The following is a 17,129-nucleotide window of genomic DNA, read 5'->3' on the forward strand; positions in this document are numbered from 1 at the left end:
ATTTGTGTATAAAGAATGTTAGTGTATGTTTGTGTATTTGTGTATAAAGTATGTTAGTGTATGTTTGTGTATTTGTGTATAAAGAATGTTAGTGTGTGTTTGTGTATTTGTGTATAAAGTATGTTAGTGTATGTTTGTGTATTTGTGTATAAAGTGTTAGTGTGTGTTTGTGTATTTGTGTATAAAGTATGTTAGTGTGTGTTTGTGTATTTGTGTATAAAGAATGTTAGTGTGTGTTTGTGTATTTGTGTATAAAGTATTTTAGTGTGTATTTGTGTATAAAGAATGTTAGTGTATGTTTGTGTATTTGTGTATAAAGAATGTTAGTGTATGTTTGTGTATTTGTGTATAAAGTATGTTAGTGTGTGTTTGTGTATTTGTGTATAAAGAATGTTAGTGTGTGTTTGTGTATTTGTGTATAAAGAATGTTAGTGTATGTTTGTGTATTTGTGTATAAAGTATGTTAGTGTGTGTTTGTGTATTTGTGTATAAAGAATGTTAGTGTGTGTTTGTGTATTTGTGTATAAAGTATTTTAGTGTGTATTTGTGTATAAAGAATGTTAGTGTATGTTTGTGTATTTGTGTATAAAGAATGTTAGTGTATGTTTGTGTATTTGTGTATAAAGTATGTTAGTGTATGTTTGTGTATTTGTGTATAAAGAATGTTAGTGTGTGTTTGTGTATTTGTGTATAAAGTATTTTAGTGTGTATTTGTGTATAAAGAATGTTAGTGTATGTTTGTGTATTTGTGTATAAAGAATGTTAGTGTATGTTTGTGTATTTGTGTATAAAGTATGTTAGTGTATGTTTGTGTATTTGTGTATAAAGAATGTTAGTGTATGTTTGTGTATTTGTGTATAAAGTATGTTAGTGTGTGTTTGTGTATTTGTGTATAAAGAATGTTAGTGTGTGTTTGTGTATTTGTGTATAAAGTATTTTAGTGTGTATTTGTGTATAAAGAATGTTAGTGTATGTTTGTGTATTTGTGTATAAAGAATGTTAGTGTGTGTTTGTGTATTTGTGTATAAAGTATGTTAGTGTATGTTTGTGTATTTGTGTATAAAGAATGTTAGTGTATGTTTGTGTATTTGTGTATAAAGTATGTTAGTGTATGTTTGTGTATTTGTGTATAAAGAATGTTAGTGTGTGTTTGTGTATTTGTGTATAAAGTATGTTAGTGTATGTTTGTGTATTTGTGTATAAAGAATGTTAGTGTGTGTTTGTGTATTTGTGTATAAAGTATGTTAGTGTATGTTTGTGTATTTGTGTATAAAGAATGTTAGTGTGTGTTTGTGTATTTGTGTATAAAGTATGTTAGTGTATGTTTGTGTATTTGTGTATAAAGAATGTTAGTGTGTGTTTGTGTATTTGTGTATAAAGTATGTTAGTGTATGTTTGTGTATTTGTGTATAAAGAATGTTAGTGTGTGTTTGTGTATTTGTGTATAAAGTATGTTAGTGTATGTTTGTGTATTTGTGTATAAAGTATTTTAGTGTGTGTTTGTGTATTTGTGTATAAAGTATGTTAGTGTATGTTTGTGTATTTGTGTATTAATCATGCTAGCCTGCTTGTTTATTGTTTTTGTTTAAAAATAAAGGCTATTTTCTTTTGTTTTGTTAATAATTATACATGTCTACAGACAGACAGACAGACAGACAGACAGACAGACAGACAGACAGACAGACAGACAGACAGATAGATAGATAGATAGATAGATAGATAGATAGCTTTTGTTAAATGATAAATGCACGTCTATGTTTCAGGACTGTGCTCATGTTTCTTCTATGAAATTAAACAGCAGGGATATTTTTCGCCTATAGGGGGCATACACGAGCCATGTACTGATCTCCCAGCGATCTCACTCATCCCTTTATTCTGTTCCTCCCTTCCCCATCCTTCTCCTCCTCCCGCACTGGGAGGGAGCGCAAATGCAATTTGGCTGAAAGGAAGGACAATTAGTGGCTGTTTGGGGATTTTATGACACGTCTTTGGTTTCTGGAGAGCGCTGAGTGCACAGCTGTGGCTAAATGAAGCCAAAGGAGCGTTTTTGAATGCAATGACACACACACACACACACACCTCACACTCTTTCTGTGTGTTCACTGTCACGTGACACTTCTGCAGGTAGAATTACGCCTCCACCCTGCTGTCCCTAATCGAGGTCCAGGTCGAGTGCAATCAGTTGACATTTCCTCTGATGGTTCCGTTAATCAGGTTAATGAGACTGACCAGAAGATTTGTGTGTGTTTTCGAACATCTCATTCCACATCGAGTTTTCTATCTGCAGAAATATTAACCTTTTCTCTTCTGAGATGTTCCAACAAATCTTGGAGCGTGCTTGTGGAGATTTAGGGTCATCCAGCCACTGCACCTCCTGTACACATATACACAAATGATGTAACAGTTTGGAGAAGAACCACAAAAGTGGAGTGTCTCAATACTTTTGCTCACTCAGTGTATGGTTTCTATAGCAACAGCTCGTTTATGGGGATTTGTACGATGGATGGAAGGAGTCTCCAGTGTCAGAGAGAACGCTTTGATGAATACTACAAGGAACCTATATGAGAAACCCATATGAGGAACACTACAAAAAACCTGATGAAGAACACATATGAGGAACACTACAATAAAGCCTTCAATGAACCCTATGAGGAACACATGAGAACCGAATGAGGAACTCATATGAGGAAGCCTACAATGAACTCTACAAGGACCTGATATAAGGAACCCATAAGAAAAACTATTTTAGAAACTGTATAAACAGTGATTTTCTGAAAAGGAACGCTTTATGGAACAAAAGGTTTTATGAGGACTTTGGAATTCAAGTTCTTGAAATGAAAACATACGTGTGGTTGGAAAATAACGTGTGCATCCTGTCAGGTTTTCACCTAAAGGTTCCAGATGATTGCTAGAAGTCTGAAGAGTCACAGGATGGATTTGGAATCATTCGATCTTCTCCACCGGTGATGGAGTGAAGCGCAGGAGATGACAGGAACGCTGGAACACTGCAGTAAGATCCGCAGAGGGAACGCTAGCTAGAAGCTTTATGTGTTAGGGATCAGAGGAGAATCTGCTGCGTGAACGTCTACACATTTCCACGTTTCTGCATGAAGTAATGGTGTGGTGTGTTACGGTTCTGAGATCAGATTAATGCAGCTGTGAGACGAGCGAAAAACAAGCGAATGAACGAACGAGAGGAAACGAGATAGACATTATCGTGGGGTGTGTTTTAGTCTTCTGAAGACATGACAGAAAGAGAGAGAGAGAGAAAGAGAGAGGTGTGGGTAAATGGAGAGAATAAGGGATTAGGAGACAAAGAAAGAAAGAAGGAGGAGTAAAAGATAGCAAGAGAAAGAGATTGAAAGAGAGACAAATAAAAAGAAAGATAGTAACAGAGACAGAGAGTAAGAAATTAGAAGATAGATAGATAGATAGATAGATAGATAGATAGATAGATAGATAGATAGATAGATAGATAGATAGATAGATAGATAGATAGATAGATAGATAGATAGATAGATAGATAGATAGATAGATCTCTCCTGGGTTCTTTTCTCTCTCTCTCTCTTTCTTTCACACACACACACACACACACACACACACACACACACACACACACACACACACACACACACATTCTCATCGTTTCTCCTCCCTCTCCTCCCCTACATTACTCCATGCCCTCCCCTCTCTCTCTCTCTCTCTCTCTCTCTCTCTCTCTCTCTCTCTCTCTCTCTCTCTCTCTCTCTCTCTCTCTCTCTCTCTCTCTCTCTCTTTCTCAGCATCACGTGTGTTTCTCTTTGAATGAGAGCGAAGCGTGAAGCTGCCTCAGTCCTCAGGGCTTTCAGCTCATCCTGGATCTCGCTCTTTTTCTTTCCCTCTCCTGTTCGCTCTCCAACACACACACACACATACACACACACACACACACACACACACACACACACACAAACACACTCCGAGGCAGGCATTCAGGCAGGAGGGCTTCTCTGTCCCAGACACGCTGTCTGCCTCACTCGTCTGGGACAGTAAAGCAAAAGAGTGACGGGGGAGAACGATAGACGGTGAGAGGAGAAGAGAAAGAGCAAGAGAGAGAGAGAGAGAGAGAGAGAGAGAGAGAGAAAGAGAGACAGAGAGGAGGAGAGTAAAACCATGCTTCTGCTTTCCAAGGGATCAGCTCAAGGTTGAGCGAAGGAAGAGATGGAAAACGGAGAGAGAGAGAAGAGGAGGATGAAGAGCTGAGGCGAGGGAGAGAGAGTCATCCCTCGTTCGAAGAGGCTGCTGCTTATGCTGCTGCAGAGCTCTCTCTCGTTCCCTCTCTCTCTCTTTTTCTCTCTGTCTCTCTCATCTGTCCGTACTGAGGATGCTCCGCTAACCGTCATCTCCGTGGTTCAGCGTGATAACCTGCAGCGCCTCCTGCGTGCTTCTGGAGAGAAAAATCATTCTAACGTGGCTGGATTTATTCCACTTCCTTTCTCTCCCTCTCCACCACCACTAAGGAACGCCTCAGGTACAGGTTCCCTTCCTTTTTTCTGTTCATTCCTCCTTTATTCATTTCGATCCAAGCAGCTCATGTCTTCTTGTTGCTCTGACATCGTCTGGAATGTCTCTCACGCCGGAGGTTTAGCTGCACCGGAATGACACCAAGATTTATTCGTGGGAAATCGTAGGATTCGCTTTGCATGCGTGTCGGGGTTGCGTGCAATTTTTCGACTGTTGCATGAGACATGTCAACATGGCTTTATGCATCACACACACACACACACACACACACACACACACACACACACACACACGCACACACACACATGCACAGATGCACAGTCGACCATCTGTGTGTTCTCAAGGGGTCAAATTTGAATGCTGTCAGCCTCCACGGAAGAAATCCTCAGGACCCGAGGGAACGTGGTGTAGAAACCCGGCATGGCTGATAAGAATTACACACACACACGCACACACACACACACACACACGCACACACACGCACACACACACGTTCAGCCGAGTGCTCAGACTCGGTCGCCACCCTGGGCGGCCATGATTGTTTTGGTTAATTCATAGAAGTGTTCGAGGAAGTGAAAGGTAGTAATTGGAAGCTTGATTGGAGGCGAAATGAGAAGGAAAGGAAGGAAGGAGGGAGGATGGAAAGGTAGGAAGGAGGGAGGGAGAGCGAGGGAGGAAGGGAGGAGGGGGAACTCAGGATGACGGCAGAATGGAAGATGAGCAAGAAGTCATAAAGGATAGTAGTAGGTGGGTGGGGCTCGTCATTCTCAATCCGTTCCACAAGCTTCTCTTCGGGAATCCCATCGAATTTGTCCTAGACTTCGAGGACATTTAGGGTTGTCCTCATGACTTGGACGTACCAGTGTAATTGGGCTACAAGGATAAATTCTGCCACTTATCTGCCTTTGGTTGGTGAGGAAAATGTAAAAGTGTGGAAGAAAGAACGCTTTATACTATTCACTTGTACAGCAAAGTGAAAATTCTATCTTTGCATATCCACTCAATGTTTAGAAGTGTTACAGCACCCCCGGAGCACAACAGGTTAAGGGCCTTGCTCAAGGGCCCTTAAGAGTTGCAGCTTTCTGGTACCATTGTTTGAACCCACAATCTTCCAATCAGTAGCCCAGTACTTTAACCACTAAACGCTCACTTCCTCCAAATAAGCTGATCTTTGTTTTAATTGGAACTGTTACACAGCAGTCAACGGCAATAAATCACAAAGTCTGGAGCGAATTCCTACCCGACTGAAAAACTGCTAAACAAATGAATCAGTCTGGTGACGAAATTAGGAACAGTATAAATTTTAAGATCGAGCTTCAATCAAGCTTAAAATATCATTTTTTTTCCATGAGTCATTTTGCTTTATCTTTGTTTTTTTCAAAAGATTTAGTAATCATTGGTATGTTCTCTGTGTGACCACATGGGTTTTCTAAAGGTTCCTTAGTTTTCTTCCAATTCCCAAAAGAATGCCTGTAGGTGCCCTGGGGACTCAAACTCTTCTGTGTAAATGAGGCATCACGTGTGTGTGTGTGTGTGTTTGCATTTTTCCATATGACTGACTGGTGTAGCATCCAGGGTGTAACCCTGATTAGCACCGAGTCCTCTCTGGATCCACCGTGATCGTAAAGAGAAATGAAGTCTGAGAGTTGGTGAAGAAGGGTGTAGCGGTATCAGGCTTTGAAAGCAGTCTACTGTACTTTATGATGATTGTTTTATTTCAGTGTGACCTAATGACATGTTTTCTTTCTCTCTTTACAGACAAGCAAATGCTATCTGGGAAGAAGACACTTGGATTTTCTCTCCCTCCTTAAGGATATACACTATATATATTTTTGCTTTCCAAAAACAAAAATTCCAAGGGCATACTTCTCTTTTCTCTTCTTTTATCCCTCAGGGTTAGAAAAAATAAAACTGTTTATGATTATGCTGGTTTGGTGATCCTTACTGGATGTAACCCCCCGTTCAGCATTGCTCGATTTGGAACGCCAACACGCTGACCTATTGCCCTCCATGGTTTCTGCCCATGTGAAGAAGCTATCGTCTTATATTTTTAAGATTTGCAAAGGAATGTTTACAAAGAAATTGGCAAATACCACGAAAAAGAAAGAAAATAGTGAAAACAAAAAAGACCCTCGGATATCACCTGAACTGCATGCTCGAAATCCGACTTTTTCCACCACCTTGAAAAGCACAGTCAAAAAGATTTCTAAATGCTCGTCCGCACGCAACCTATCAACTGAGGAAGACGACAGGAGGAACGACTGCTCTTCTCTTTCTCCTACGTTCAGTTACCGAGTAGCAATCGCTAATGGACTGCAGAAGAACACTCCCTTACTGAACAATAATGAATTTCATGAAGTGTTGTCCATCGACAGTAGCTACACTGACTCTTTAAACGAGGCCAAACTTGTCCACAGATTTGATGAACATAAAGCCTATACAATGCCAGTAAGAAGGAACAGGAAGAGTATGATTAGTTTGGCGCCTTCTGATGGCAGCTCTGAGGGGGAGCGAGGAGAACGAAGCAGTCTCCACGCTCTCCGACTCGGTGCTCTGAAAAAGCTTCGGAAATGGAAGAAGAGCCAAGAATGTGTTTCTTCGGATTCCTCTGAGGCTAGCACATGGAGAAAGACGCTTGGCATAAGAAGCAAGTCTCTGGATCGGGCCGGGAGGCAGCAGAAAACCACTACCCTGGAACCGGGATCTAGCTCCACAGGCTGCATCAGTCAGACCCAAGATGTCATGGAGATGATCTTCAAAGAGCTTCAGGGAATCAGCCAGATTGAGTCAGAGCTCTCCGAGCTTAGAGGGCACGTCAATGCTTTGAAAAGCTCCATCGATGAGATCTCCAGCAGTGTGGAGGTAGTGCAGAGTGAAATCGAGCAACTTCGCTCAGGATTCGTGCAATCCAGACGAGAGACGCGAGACATCCACGACTACATCAGGCAGCTGAGCCAACAAACCAACAAAGCGACTCTGAGATTCGTGAATGTGCCTGAGGAAAAATTTGAAAGAACCGAGGAACTTATTTATCACATTTTAAAAGAGAAAATGGGTTTTGTTGAAGCACACAAGACACTTAAAATTGAACTTGCCCATCGATTGGGGCAACAAAGGGAATGTTCAAGTGCTAAACCTCGCCCTATTATAGTTATTTTTTCAAACACTCAAGACAGGGATTTAGTTTTGAAAAAGTGTTACAAGCTCAAAGGCACTGGAATATCAATCTCTACAGATAGTCTTGCACAAGAGTCAAAAGACAGGAAAGATCGGGGGTTGACATCTTCTCAGACCTATGAGAGCATGGACATGAAAGTGTCAGGGGCCAAAGACAAAGCCGAGACTGATGACTGGGATTCGATGGACAGTGATAAAGAACTTGACGAATTAAGCAAAAATAAATATGCAATTGTGCCCAAACCACCTCAGAAAACTAAATCCGACAAAAAAAAGTCTCATGATCACCGGTCGACAGATGACACCACGTACTCGGTGCATTACGCTGATGATGCTGTTTATGATGACAAGCAAAACAAGGCTTATTACACCGACATGACTCCAGGATGGCTCTCGCAGAGTGATTACTCTACTCCTAAGCTCAGTCGCTCCGAGTCAGACTGCTCCAAACTGTGCCCGTCTTACTCTGAAGATTTTTCTGAGAGCCAGTACTTTACCAGAGTTAATGGATGTTCCCTGCTCTCTTCGTCAGATCAGGAGCTCTGGCAGCGTAAACAGGAGGACATGGCTTCTTCCTGGTATGCGAGTCCACCCAGTCAAACCCTAAGTCAGGAAAACCCGCCGTATGTAGAGCACAATGAGGTTGAGACCACAGAGACTATAGACAGTGGTGTCAGTAATGGTCTGGTGTGTGTATCAGGGGACAGAAGTCACTACAGTGGCTCCCAACTTTCTTTGCAAGGTGACCTTTCACCATGGAAAGACTGGCATCACCTCGAACAAGGAGCTGACTCCGGATTAGATGCCTCAACTGAACAAAATATAGTCTCAGAAATCAGTAGCCCATTCGACCCTGCTGCTAACCCAGGTTTCCCTGAAAAAATTACAAAATGCCTTGAGGTTGATTTGCAGTTTGAAGGTGAGACTTTTTTGACATTCGACAGTACACCTGAGACAGCCCAAGAACCTGAGTTAGATCTTGAGCCAGAACCTGAAGCAGAACTTGAGCCAGAACCTGAGATAGAAGCAGTAATAGAGCCAATGCAAGTGCAAGTACCTGCACCAGAACCAAAACCAGAAAAGAAACCTAAGACCAAGCCAAAAACACTATCCAAACCAGAGTCAGCTCCGCAGACTTTGCAACGCCAGGAGAGTAAAGGGAACCAACTTCAGCAAAATCAAAAGTCTTCCACTATGTACCGTAGCCAGAGTGAAATCAGAGTTGAAAAGGTTGAAGAAGTCCCCAAATCTTGGAGCAGCAGACTGAGCATTGACTTGTCTGAAAAAACCTTCAGCTTTGGAGGCTTTGGCTCGACTTTACAGAGGGCCAAATCAGCTCTGGAAGTTGTCTGGAACAAGGGCTCTCAAAGCTCCAGCGCTCCTGCAGAAGAGCCAAGTACTATTCCATTCATAGGCCGGTTCAGAACTATGTCTCAGTCAACAGCTAATGATTCCAGTACCACTATTGACTCTGATGTCTACAATGAACCCTCCTACTTCAAAGCGGATGAGAATGAACAAACCACGGAGCAACCTGTGGACAATGAAACACATTACGTTGAAGTGATGGAGCAAGTTCTAGCCAACCTCGAGAATAGAACGAATGCCAATGAGGCAGAGGAAGAGTACCAAGAAGACGAGGATGAAGGCTCACAAGAATATGACATTTTGCAGGAAGGGAACCCAGTTTTAGAATACGACTGTAGCTTAGACGAGCAGTACGATGAAGAATACAGCGAAGGCTACGATGAAAACCAAATGATAGAGGATAAGGACGAGTACGAGGCCATGATCGAATACATAGAAGACACGGAGGAGGCAGCAGATGATGCTGACGAACAAGAGGAGGAAGAAGCCGAAGTTAAGGCAGAGGTGCAGGACATGGTACAGGTAAAAGTAGCAGAGGAGGAGAAAGAAACGATGACTCAGGAAGACGAGAACAAAAACGTCACAGAAACTCCGGCACCGGTAGAGGAACCGGCGCCCAAGAAAAGATTACGCCCAACATTTAAAGAAGCTGCTTTGAGAGCCTACAGGAAGCAAATGGCTGAGCTTGAGCAGCAGATTCTGGCTGGAGGTAGGAATGTGCTCTTTGACCTACAGATAATTATTTAATATTGATTGAAGATGCAGGTTTTATGACAAGATATTTAATAACAAAATCTTAACAGGAATTCGGAAGACAAGCTTCCTTTTGTTTGGAGATATTCCATCAGGGTGTACTTTACGGTCAGTCTATATGATTGCACACCACAATGAAAGGAGAAAGCAGAAAAAGGGTCACAGACTAACTCATGTCTGAGTGGCTACACTTTACTGCTAAAGACCTCTGATTCTTTTGAAGGCTTTGAAGGGAGTCCGGGAAAAGACTAAACATTGATTGCAGGTGTTTGATGTGGAAGATGATGACTCTTTAAATTTGCTATTGATTTGTATATGTGTGTGTGTGTGTGTGTGTGTGTGTGTGTGTGTGTGTGTGTGTGTGTGTGTGTGTGTGTGTGTGTGTGTTGGGAGGGTATAGTGGTTTTAGTCAGTCAGAAATAATCTTGGTCGCCATCAACACTGTTGCTATTTTTGTGTCCTTTCTCTTGGTGTGTGTTTTTAGGAGAGCTTTTTGGAATAATAAGAACTCTATTCCTATTAAATTTGAACTTGACTGTGAATTAAACAGAGAGTATATTTTAGTTTTGCAGCATGTGTCAGTAGGTCTTGTAGTTCCTAAACTAAACCCTGGGGTGCAAACTGAATGGAAACATAAAAGGAAAGTGTTCTCAAGATTTGGAGCAATCAAAATAAAAAGAAGGAAATAACCACAGACTTTTAAGTTAGCCACTTAAACGCTTATCTAGTTGTTTCTTTTGTGCTGGCTGAGTGATTTTTCTGATTTTTATACACATGGTAAAGGTTTGTTTAACTTTAGTGTAGATAAGCCCAATTCCAACATTTTACCTTTTTTTTTATGTTTGTTTAATTATGTGCAGTGTGAAGGCAGGGAGGTGGTAGTTCTGTAGTTGGTCTCTGGATCGGAAGATCACAAGTTTAAATCCCAGCACCACCAAGCTGCCACTGCTGGGCCCTTGAGCAAGGCCCTTAACCCTTACCTGCTCGGGTTGTAAGTCGCCCTGGATAAAGTTAATTTAGTTTGCCAAATGCAGTTAATGTAAATTTGTAAAGGCAAAACAAACTAAAAGCAGCGCAAACGCATTTACAGCAAATAGACTTATTGTTGCCCCTATTAAGTAAAATTGCGTTTCACTGATGATTTATAGATTAATCCAGGGAAAAGGTAGATGCTAGGTCTCTGGGGTCTCCTTTCAGCCACCGATAGACTAGTGTCTAAATGCAAGCGCCAAACTGCATTATGTGAATGTAACAAACTTGACAGTATGCTTTGGTTGAGAGTGCTTGAGCAGTGTGGAGTTTATTACAGTCAATCTAGACAACATGGGAATTTCCACTCTGCCTTACTCACTCTACAATCTGCCAGCTCTTGACCTAGATGTGAGACATACATTCAGAAAGCACTGCGACTTCACACGGCACGCTCTCATCTCTGGCAGGAATAATGATCGAACACTGCTCTGTTTTACAAATCGAGATCTTATCTTTCCAAATATATCCTCCTTTTTTACTCTGATACATCAAACTCATCTTATTTTGGACCTGATGAACAGTTTTAGAGCAGCCAAAGCATCACAACAGACTCTCATGTACTTATTTTGTGTTGAGGCAAATACACTTAATCAGGGCAGGATATGAGTTTTTGTGGGAGTTCTTTTAGAATGAGTGGATGTACATTGAGTGAAAGATGCAGTGCTGAGAGAGGGTCACATGCCTGCAAAGATGACTTTGGAGGTTCTTAAATGGAAAACAGATAGGCAGAATGTTTATAGCATCAAATTGAGAAAGAAGATTTATACTTGTCACATGTACTTTACAACACAGTGGAATTCTTCCTTCTTATTTTCCAGCAATGTTAGGAAGCTGGGGCTAAAACGCAGGGTCAGCTGTGTCACAGTGCCCCTGGAGCAATGAGGGCTAAGGGTCTGGCTCAAGGGCCCCAAGAGTGGCAGCTTGGCAATACCAGGGCTTAAACCCCTGACCTTCCAATCAGTAACATAGAACCTTAATCAGTCTCTCAAGTCCCTGTGAAGACACTTAGCACTGTCCAAAAGAGGGTCCCCTTTTAAGTCTGGTTTCATTCAAAGTGTCACTTCAGTTTTTTTTTTCTGCTATGGTTAATGAGCATGTGCATAGATCAGGTGTGTCCAATCTTTACCACTAAGGGCTGTCGTAAAATTTGGTATGGACTTGCCTGATTGGAATGAAAACCTGCACCCACAGTGGCCCTTTGAGACACCCCTGGAATAGACCCTTGCAATGGACTTCCATTGTATCCAGAGTTCTTCCTTTCAGTGTTCTGAGGATAGAGCAGCTGAATGAAAACACACTGATCCAGCATGTAGCTTTGCTACCTCAGAGCTCGACAGTCCCTGGTCCAAACCTGAACTCAAGCATTTGTGCATGTCATCCAATTGTCCTATAAGGGTCCACTGGCTTCTTTGGTTTCCTTTGTATCCCTGAAGCAGCCCCTAGGCGGATGGTAAATATATGAATTGGCCCTAGGACAGAATGATTTTCAAAATATGTCAAAGTTTTAAAGGTGGCCATCAGTGACAATCCTATGGTGGTCGTGGTGGTTCCAAGTGAAGCAGGATGTTCTAGGTTGGTTTAGGTGTACTGACAAATCTTTCCAAGCGTTGGTTAAACCCTGGGATGAGTGTATAAAGGTAGCAGAGGAGTGTATTGAAAAATAAATCCAGTTTCCACGCTTTGAACAGTTCCCACTGTTCAGCGTAAAACACGTCTTGTACTGTGTATCAGTGCTCCCCCTGCTGTTTAATCTCAAAGAGCCAGGAAGGAGGTGAAATCTTCGACCATCTTCGCGTTTCCTTCGCGAAAGAAACAGAGAGGAGAAAAGGTAGAAAACCAAGATATGACACAGTGTTAAAGCTCTTCCAGACGTTTGAAAAGTGTTTGTTTTTTTTCGCAGCAATGTCTCGAAGGGATTGTTCTTCCTGTAGGTTAATCATCACTCAGCTACTACTGTACTCGAATGCTAATCCACACTCCCAGGGGGTTTTTGCTAACCAGGTTAAACAGGCTCAAAATAAACACTCCGGTCAGAAAATGTTGGAACAAAAAGGCCAGATTTCTCGTTCAGCTTTTATTCCTTGTTTTTATACTTTTATGTGTGTTTCTTACTGAAAAAGTGAATCCCCAGTCGTGTGTAAAGATTTAACGTATACTCGAGTTTTCAGTAGCTGCTTTATAGACAGTAAACCTCAGGCAGTTTGGTCTGTGTTTAATCCTCACACACAGTATGGACAACATTTTTTCGGGCACTCGACATTTCCAGCCATATGCGGTTCTTCTCCAAACTGTTAGCACATCATTAGAGGCACATAATTGTCTTTTGGACAGCTTTGGACGTCATTTTTTCTTCCCTTGTAGTGATGTGAAGATCGGATCATTTTAATGACATCAAAATGAACAAATCTTTTTTGGAGTCATTTGGTTCATTTCGATCCCTTAGTCCTTTAATCACCTTCACAGAGTCTATAAGAGTCACATGGTAAAAAAACAAACGACTCGGATTCAAAGATTTGAGAGGTAAACTACTACGCCATGCTCTCGCTCTTCGAGAAGACTCGTTCTTCTGAGGCACATTAAAGACTTAAAATGATCGAAGCGTTCCTGAACAACTCATCACTACTTGAACTAGGAGATCCAAACATGTTCCAGCATGGCAATGCTCTTAAAGTCGTCTTCATGAAGATCTACTTTACATGGGTTGAAAATGTGTGAAAGATCTCCTGCTATAGAGCTCTGACCTCAACCCTATTGAAAAGAAAAAAAATATGAACGCTGACTGAACCCCAGACTTCCTCACCTCACCTACATCAGTACATATATATAAAATGCCACTAATTCATACTATACACTAAATAATATTGCACAATTAATGCAGCGTGCATTTTTGTTTGACCATTTTTTATTAAAAGTTTAAATAAATAAATAAATAAATAAATAAATAAATAAATAAAAAAGCCGAAATTAAAACCTTTAACGCAACACACTTTTATTCACAACGTCTTTTCTTTACCGGGATATAAAAAAAAACACTTATCCGAAAAATTTGTTGTATTCACAAAACATTTATTTTATGCCAAGCTTCAAATCAGCACCAAAATCCACCACGTCCGGCAATTAAAACCGTCCGTGTGGAAACATAGCAAAAGTTCCGTTTGGTGTCCTGATGATTTACGTCATTTAAAACACCAGAATTACTTTAAAACATGTACAAGAATATTTTGTTTTCATGCTCTGCGTTAAGTTTGGTTTCACTAAAAATAATCAATATTTAAGGTACATTTAGAACATTATTTTAAGCAGTGTTCCTAATCATGTTCCAGGGTTAGCTCCTCTTCAAACGTTAGCCGTGTTATGAAATTTTACCATCTAGCATTCACGTTAACGATCTATGTTTAGGATTTATAGCCCTTTTAATGAGACAATCATTAAACTTTAATTGAAATCTGAGATGTGTACATAAGGCACTTATAATCTCACATCTGCCTATTAACGAATTTATAAATACACGACATATTGAAAATCTCTTCACGCTCTTCTGAAAAGATTCTGCTAATTGCTTGGAGTAGCCATTAGCTTTAAAAGAGATGCTAACGAGCAGAGCATTGGAGATCTGGGGATTGATCTGCTCAAGAACTGGAGAGGTTCAGGGTACTGATGGCATTAGTGCCTTTCCCTGTGGGTCCATGAACAAATAATTTACACAAAGGAGAAGTTTCTGAATGGCAGAATGAAGTTATAGTGAGTGTGTCATCATTTAGGGGGCGTGGCTTAATGTAGGAATGTTGTACATGATTCTTGAATGATCAGGTTTATTTCATTCATTTTTTGGGGGGGAAAATTTTACCAAAATATATAAATTATATATTTATAATTAATAAATGAAGTCTTATTTCTGCTGAGATTTATTAAATATTTATTAAATAAATATTTAGTATATTGTAGGTAGAATAATTTGACACTATCTATCTGTCTGTCTGTCTGTCTGTCTGTCTGTCTATCTATCCATCCATCCATCCATCCATCTTCTCCCGCTTATCCGATGCCGGGTCGCGGGGGCAGCAGTCTAAGCAAAGATGCCCAGACTTCCCTCTCCCTAGACACTTCTTCCAGCTCTTCCGGGGGGACACCAAGGCGTTCCCAGGCCAGCCGGGAGACATAGTCTCTCCAGCGTGTCCTAGGTCTTCCCCGGGGTCTCCTCCCAGTGGGACGCGCCCGGAACACCTTCCCAGGAAGGCGTCCAGGAGGCATCCGGAACAGATGCCCGAGCCACCTCAGCTGACCCTTCTCGATGTGGAGGAGCAGAGGATCTACTCCGAGCTCCTCCCGAGTGACTAAGCTTCTCACCCTATCTCTAAGGGATCGCCCAGCCACCCTGCGGAGGAAGCACATTTCGGCCGCCTGTATCCGGGATCTTGTCCTTTCGGTCATGACCCAGAGCTCATGACCATAGGTGAGAGTAGGAACGTAGATTGACCAGTAAATCGAAAGTTTCGCCTTGCGGCTCAGCTCCTTCTTCACCACGACAGACCGGTACATCGACCGCATTACTGCAGAAGCTGCACCGATCCGTCTGTCAATCTCCCGTTCCACCCTTCCCTCACTCGTGAACAAAACCCCAAGATACTTAAACTCCTCCACTTGCGGCAGGGACTCCCCACCAACCTGAAGTGGGCAAGCCACCCTTTTCCGACTGAGGACCATGGCCTCGGATTTGGAGGTGCTGATTCTCATCCCAGCCGCTTCACACTTGGCTGCAAACCGTCCCAGTGCATGCTGAAGGTCCTGGTCTGATGAAGCCAACACGACAACATCATCTGCAAAGAGCAAAGACGAAATCGTGTCGTCACCAAACCGGACACCCTCCGACCCCTGGCTGCGCCTAGAAATTCTGTCCATAAAAATTATGAACAGAACCGGTGACAAAGGGCAGCCCTGCCGGAGTCCAACATGCACCGGGAACAAGTCTGACTTACTGCCGGCAATGCGAACCAAGCTCCTGCTTCGGTCATACAGGGACCGGACAGCCCTTAGTAAAGGGCCCCCGACCCCATACTCCCGGAGCACCCTCCACAGGCCGCCGCGAGGGACACAGTCGAATGCCTTTTCCAAATCCACAAAGCACATGTGGACTGGTTGGGCAAACTCCCATGAACCCTCCAGCACCCTGTAGAGGGTATAGAGCTGGTCCAGTGTTCCACGGCCTGGACGAAAACCACATTGTTCCTCCTGAATCCGAGGTTCTACTATCGGCCGTATTCTCCTCTCCAGTACCCTGGCATAGACTTTCCCAGGTAGGCTGAGAAGTGTGATCCCCCTATAGTTGGAACACACCCTCCGGTCCCCCTTCTTAAAAAGAGGGACCACCACCCCGGTCTGCCATTCCAGAGGCACTGTCCCCGACCGCCACGCGATGCTGCAGAGGCGTGTCAGCCAAGACAGCCCCACAACATCCAGAGACTTGAGGTACTCAGGGCGGATCTCATCCACCCCCGGTGCCCTGCCACCGAGGAGTTTCTTTACTACCTCGGTGACTTCAGCTTGGGTGATGGACGAGTCCGCCTCTGAGCCCTCAGCCTCTGCTTCCTCAATGGAAGACGTGACGGCGGGATTGAGGAGATCCTCGAAGTATTCCTTCCACCGTCCAACGACATCCCCAGTTGAGGTCAACAGCTCCCCACCTCTACTGTAAACAGCATTGGTGGGGCACTGCTTTCCCCTCCTGAGGCGCCGGACGGTTTGCCAGAATCTCTTCGAGGCTAGCCGATAGTCCTTCTCCATGGCCTCACCGAGCTCCTCCCAGGCCCGAGTTTTTGCCTCGATAACCACCCGGGCTGCAGTTCGCTTGGCCTGCCGGTACCCGTCAGCTGCCTCAGGAGTCCCACAAGCCAACCAGTCCAGGTAGGACTCCTTCTTCAGCTTGACGGCATCCCTTACTTCCGGTTTCCACCACCGGGTTCGGGGATTGCCGCCTCGACAGGCACCGGAGACCTTACTGCCACAGCTCCGAGCGGCCGCTTCGACAATGGAGGTGGAGAACATGGTCCACTCGGACTCAATATCTCCGGCCTCCCTCGGGATCTGGTCAAAGCTCCGCCGGAGGTGGGAGTTGAAGATCTCTCTGACAGGAGGCTCGGCCAAACGTTCCCAGCAGACCCTCACAGTACGCTTGGGTCTGCCGAGTCTGTCCAGCTTCCTCCCCCGCCATCGGATCCAACTCACCACCAGGTGGTGATCAGTTGACAGCTCCGCCCCTCTCTTTACCCGAGTGTCCAAGACATACGGCCGCAGGTCAG

The 17,129-nt window shown here is 43.1% G+C and overlaps 1 protein-coding gene across 2 annotated transcripts in view; it reads left to right on the forward strand.

The window, feature by feature from the left end:
* Positions 1-3,830: 3,830 nt before the first annotated feature.
* Positions 3,831-17,129, forward strand: part of unc13c (unc-13 homolog C (C. elegans)) — a 174,689-nt gene continuing 161,390 nt past the window's right edge. For both annotated transcript variants that reach the window (XM_083552177.1, XM_083552178.1), the window contains exons 1-2: positions 3,831-4,510; positions 6,262-9,757. In XM_083552177.1, coding sequence (XP_083408303.1) covers positions 6,514-9,757 — 3,244 coding nt within the window. In that variant the 5' untranslated portion in view covers positions 3,831-4,510; positions 6,262-6,513. The remainder of the gene's footprint in view (positions 4,511-6,261; positions 9,758-17,129) is intronic.

This window comes from Silurus aristotelis, assembly GCF_946808225.1.
Source record: "Silurus aristotelis genome assembly, chromosome: 10".
NCBI lineage: Eukaryota > Metazoa > Chordata > Actinopteri > Siluriformes > Siluridae > Silurus > Silurus aristotelis.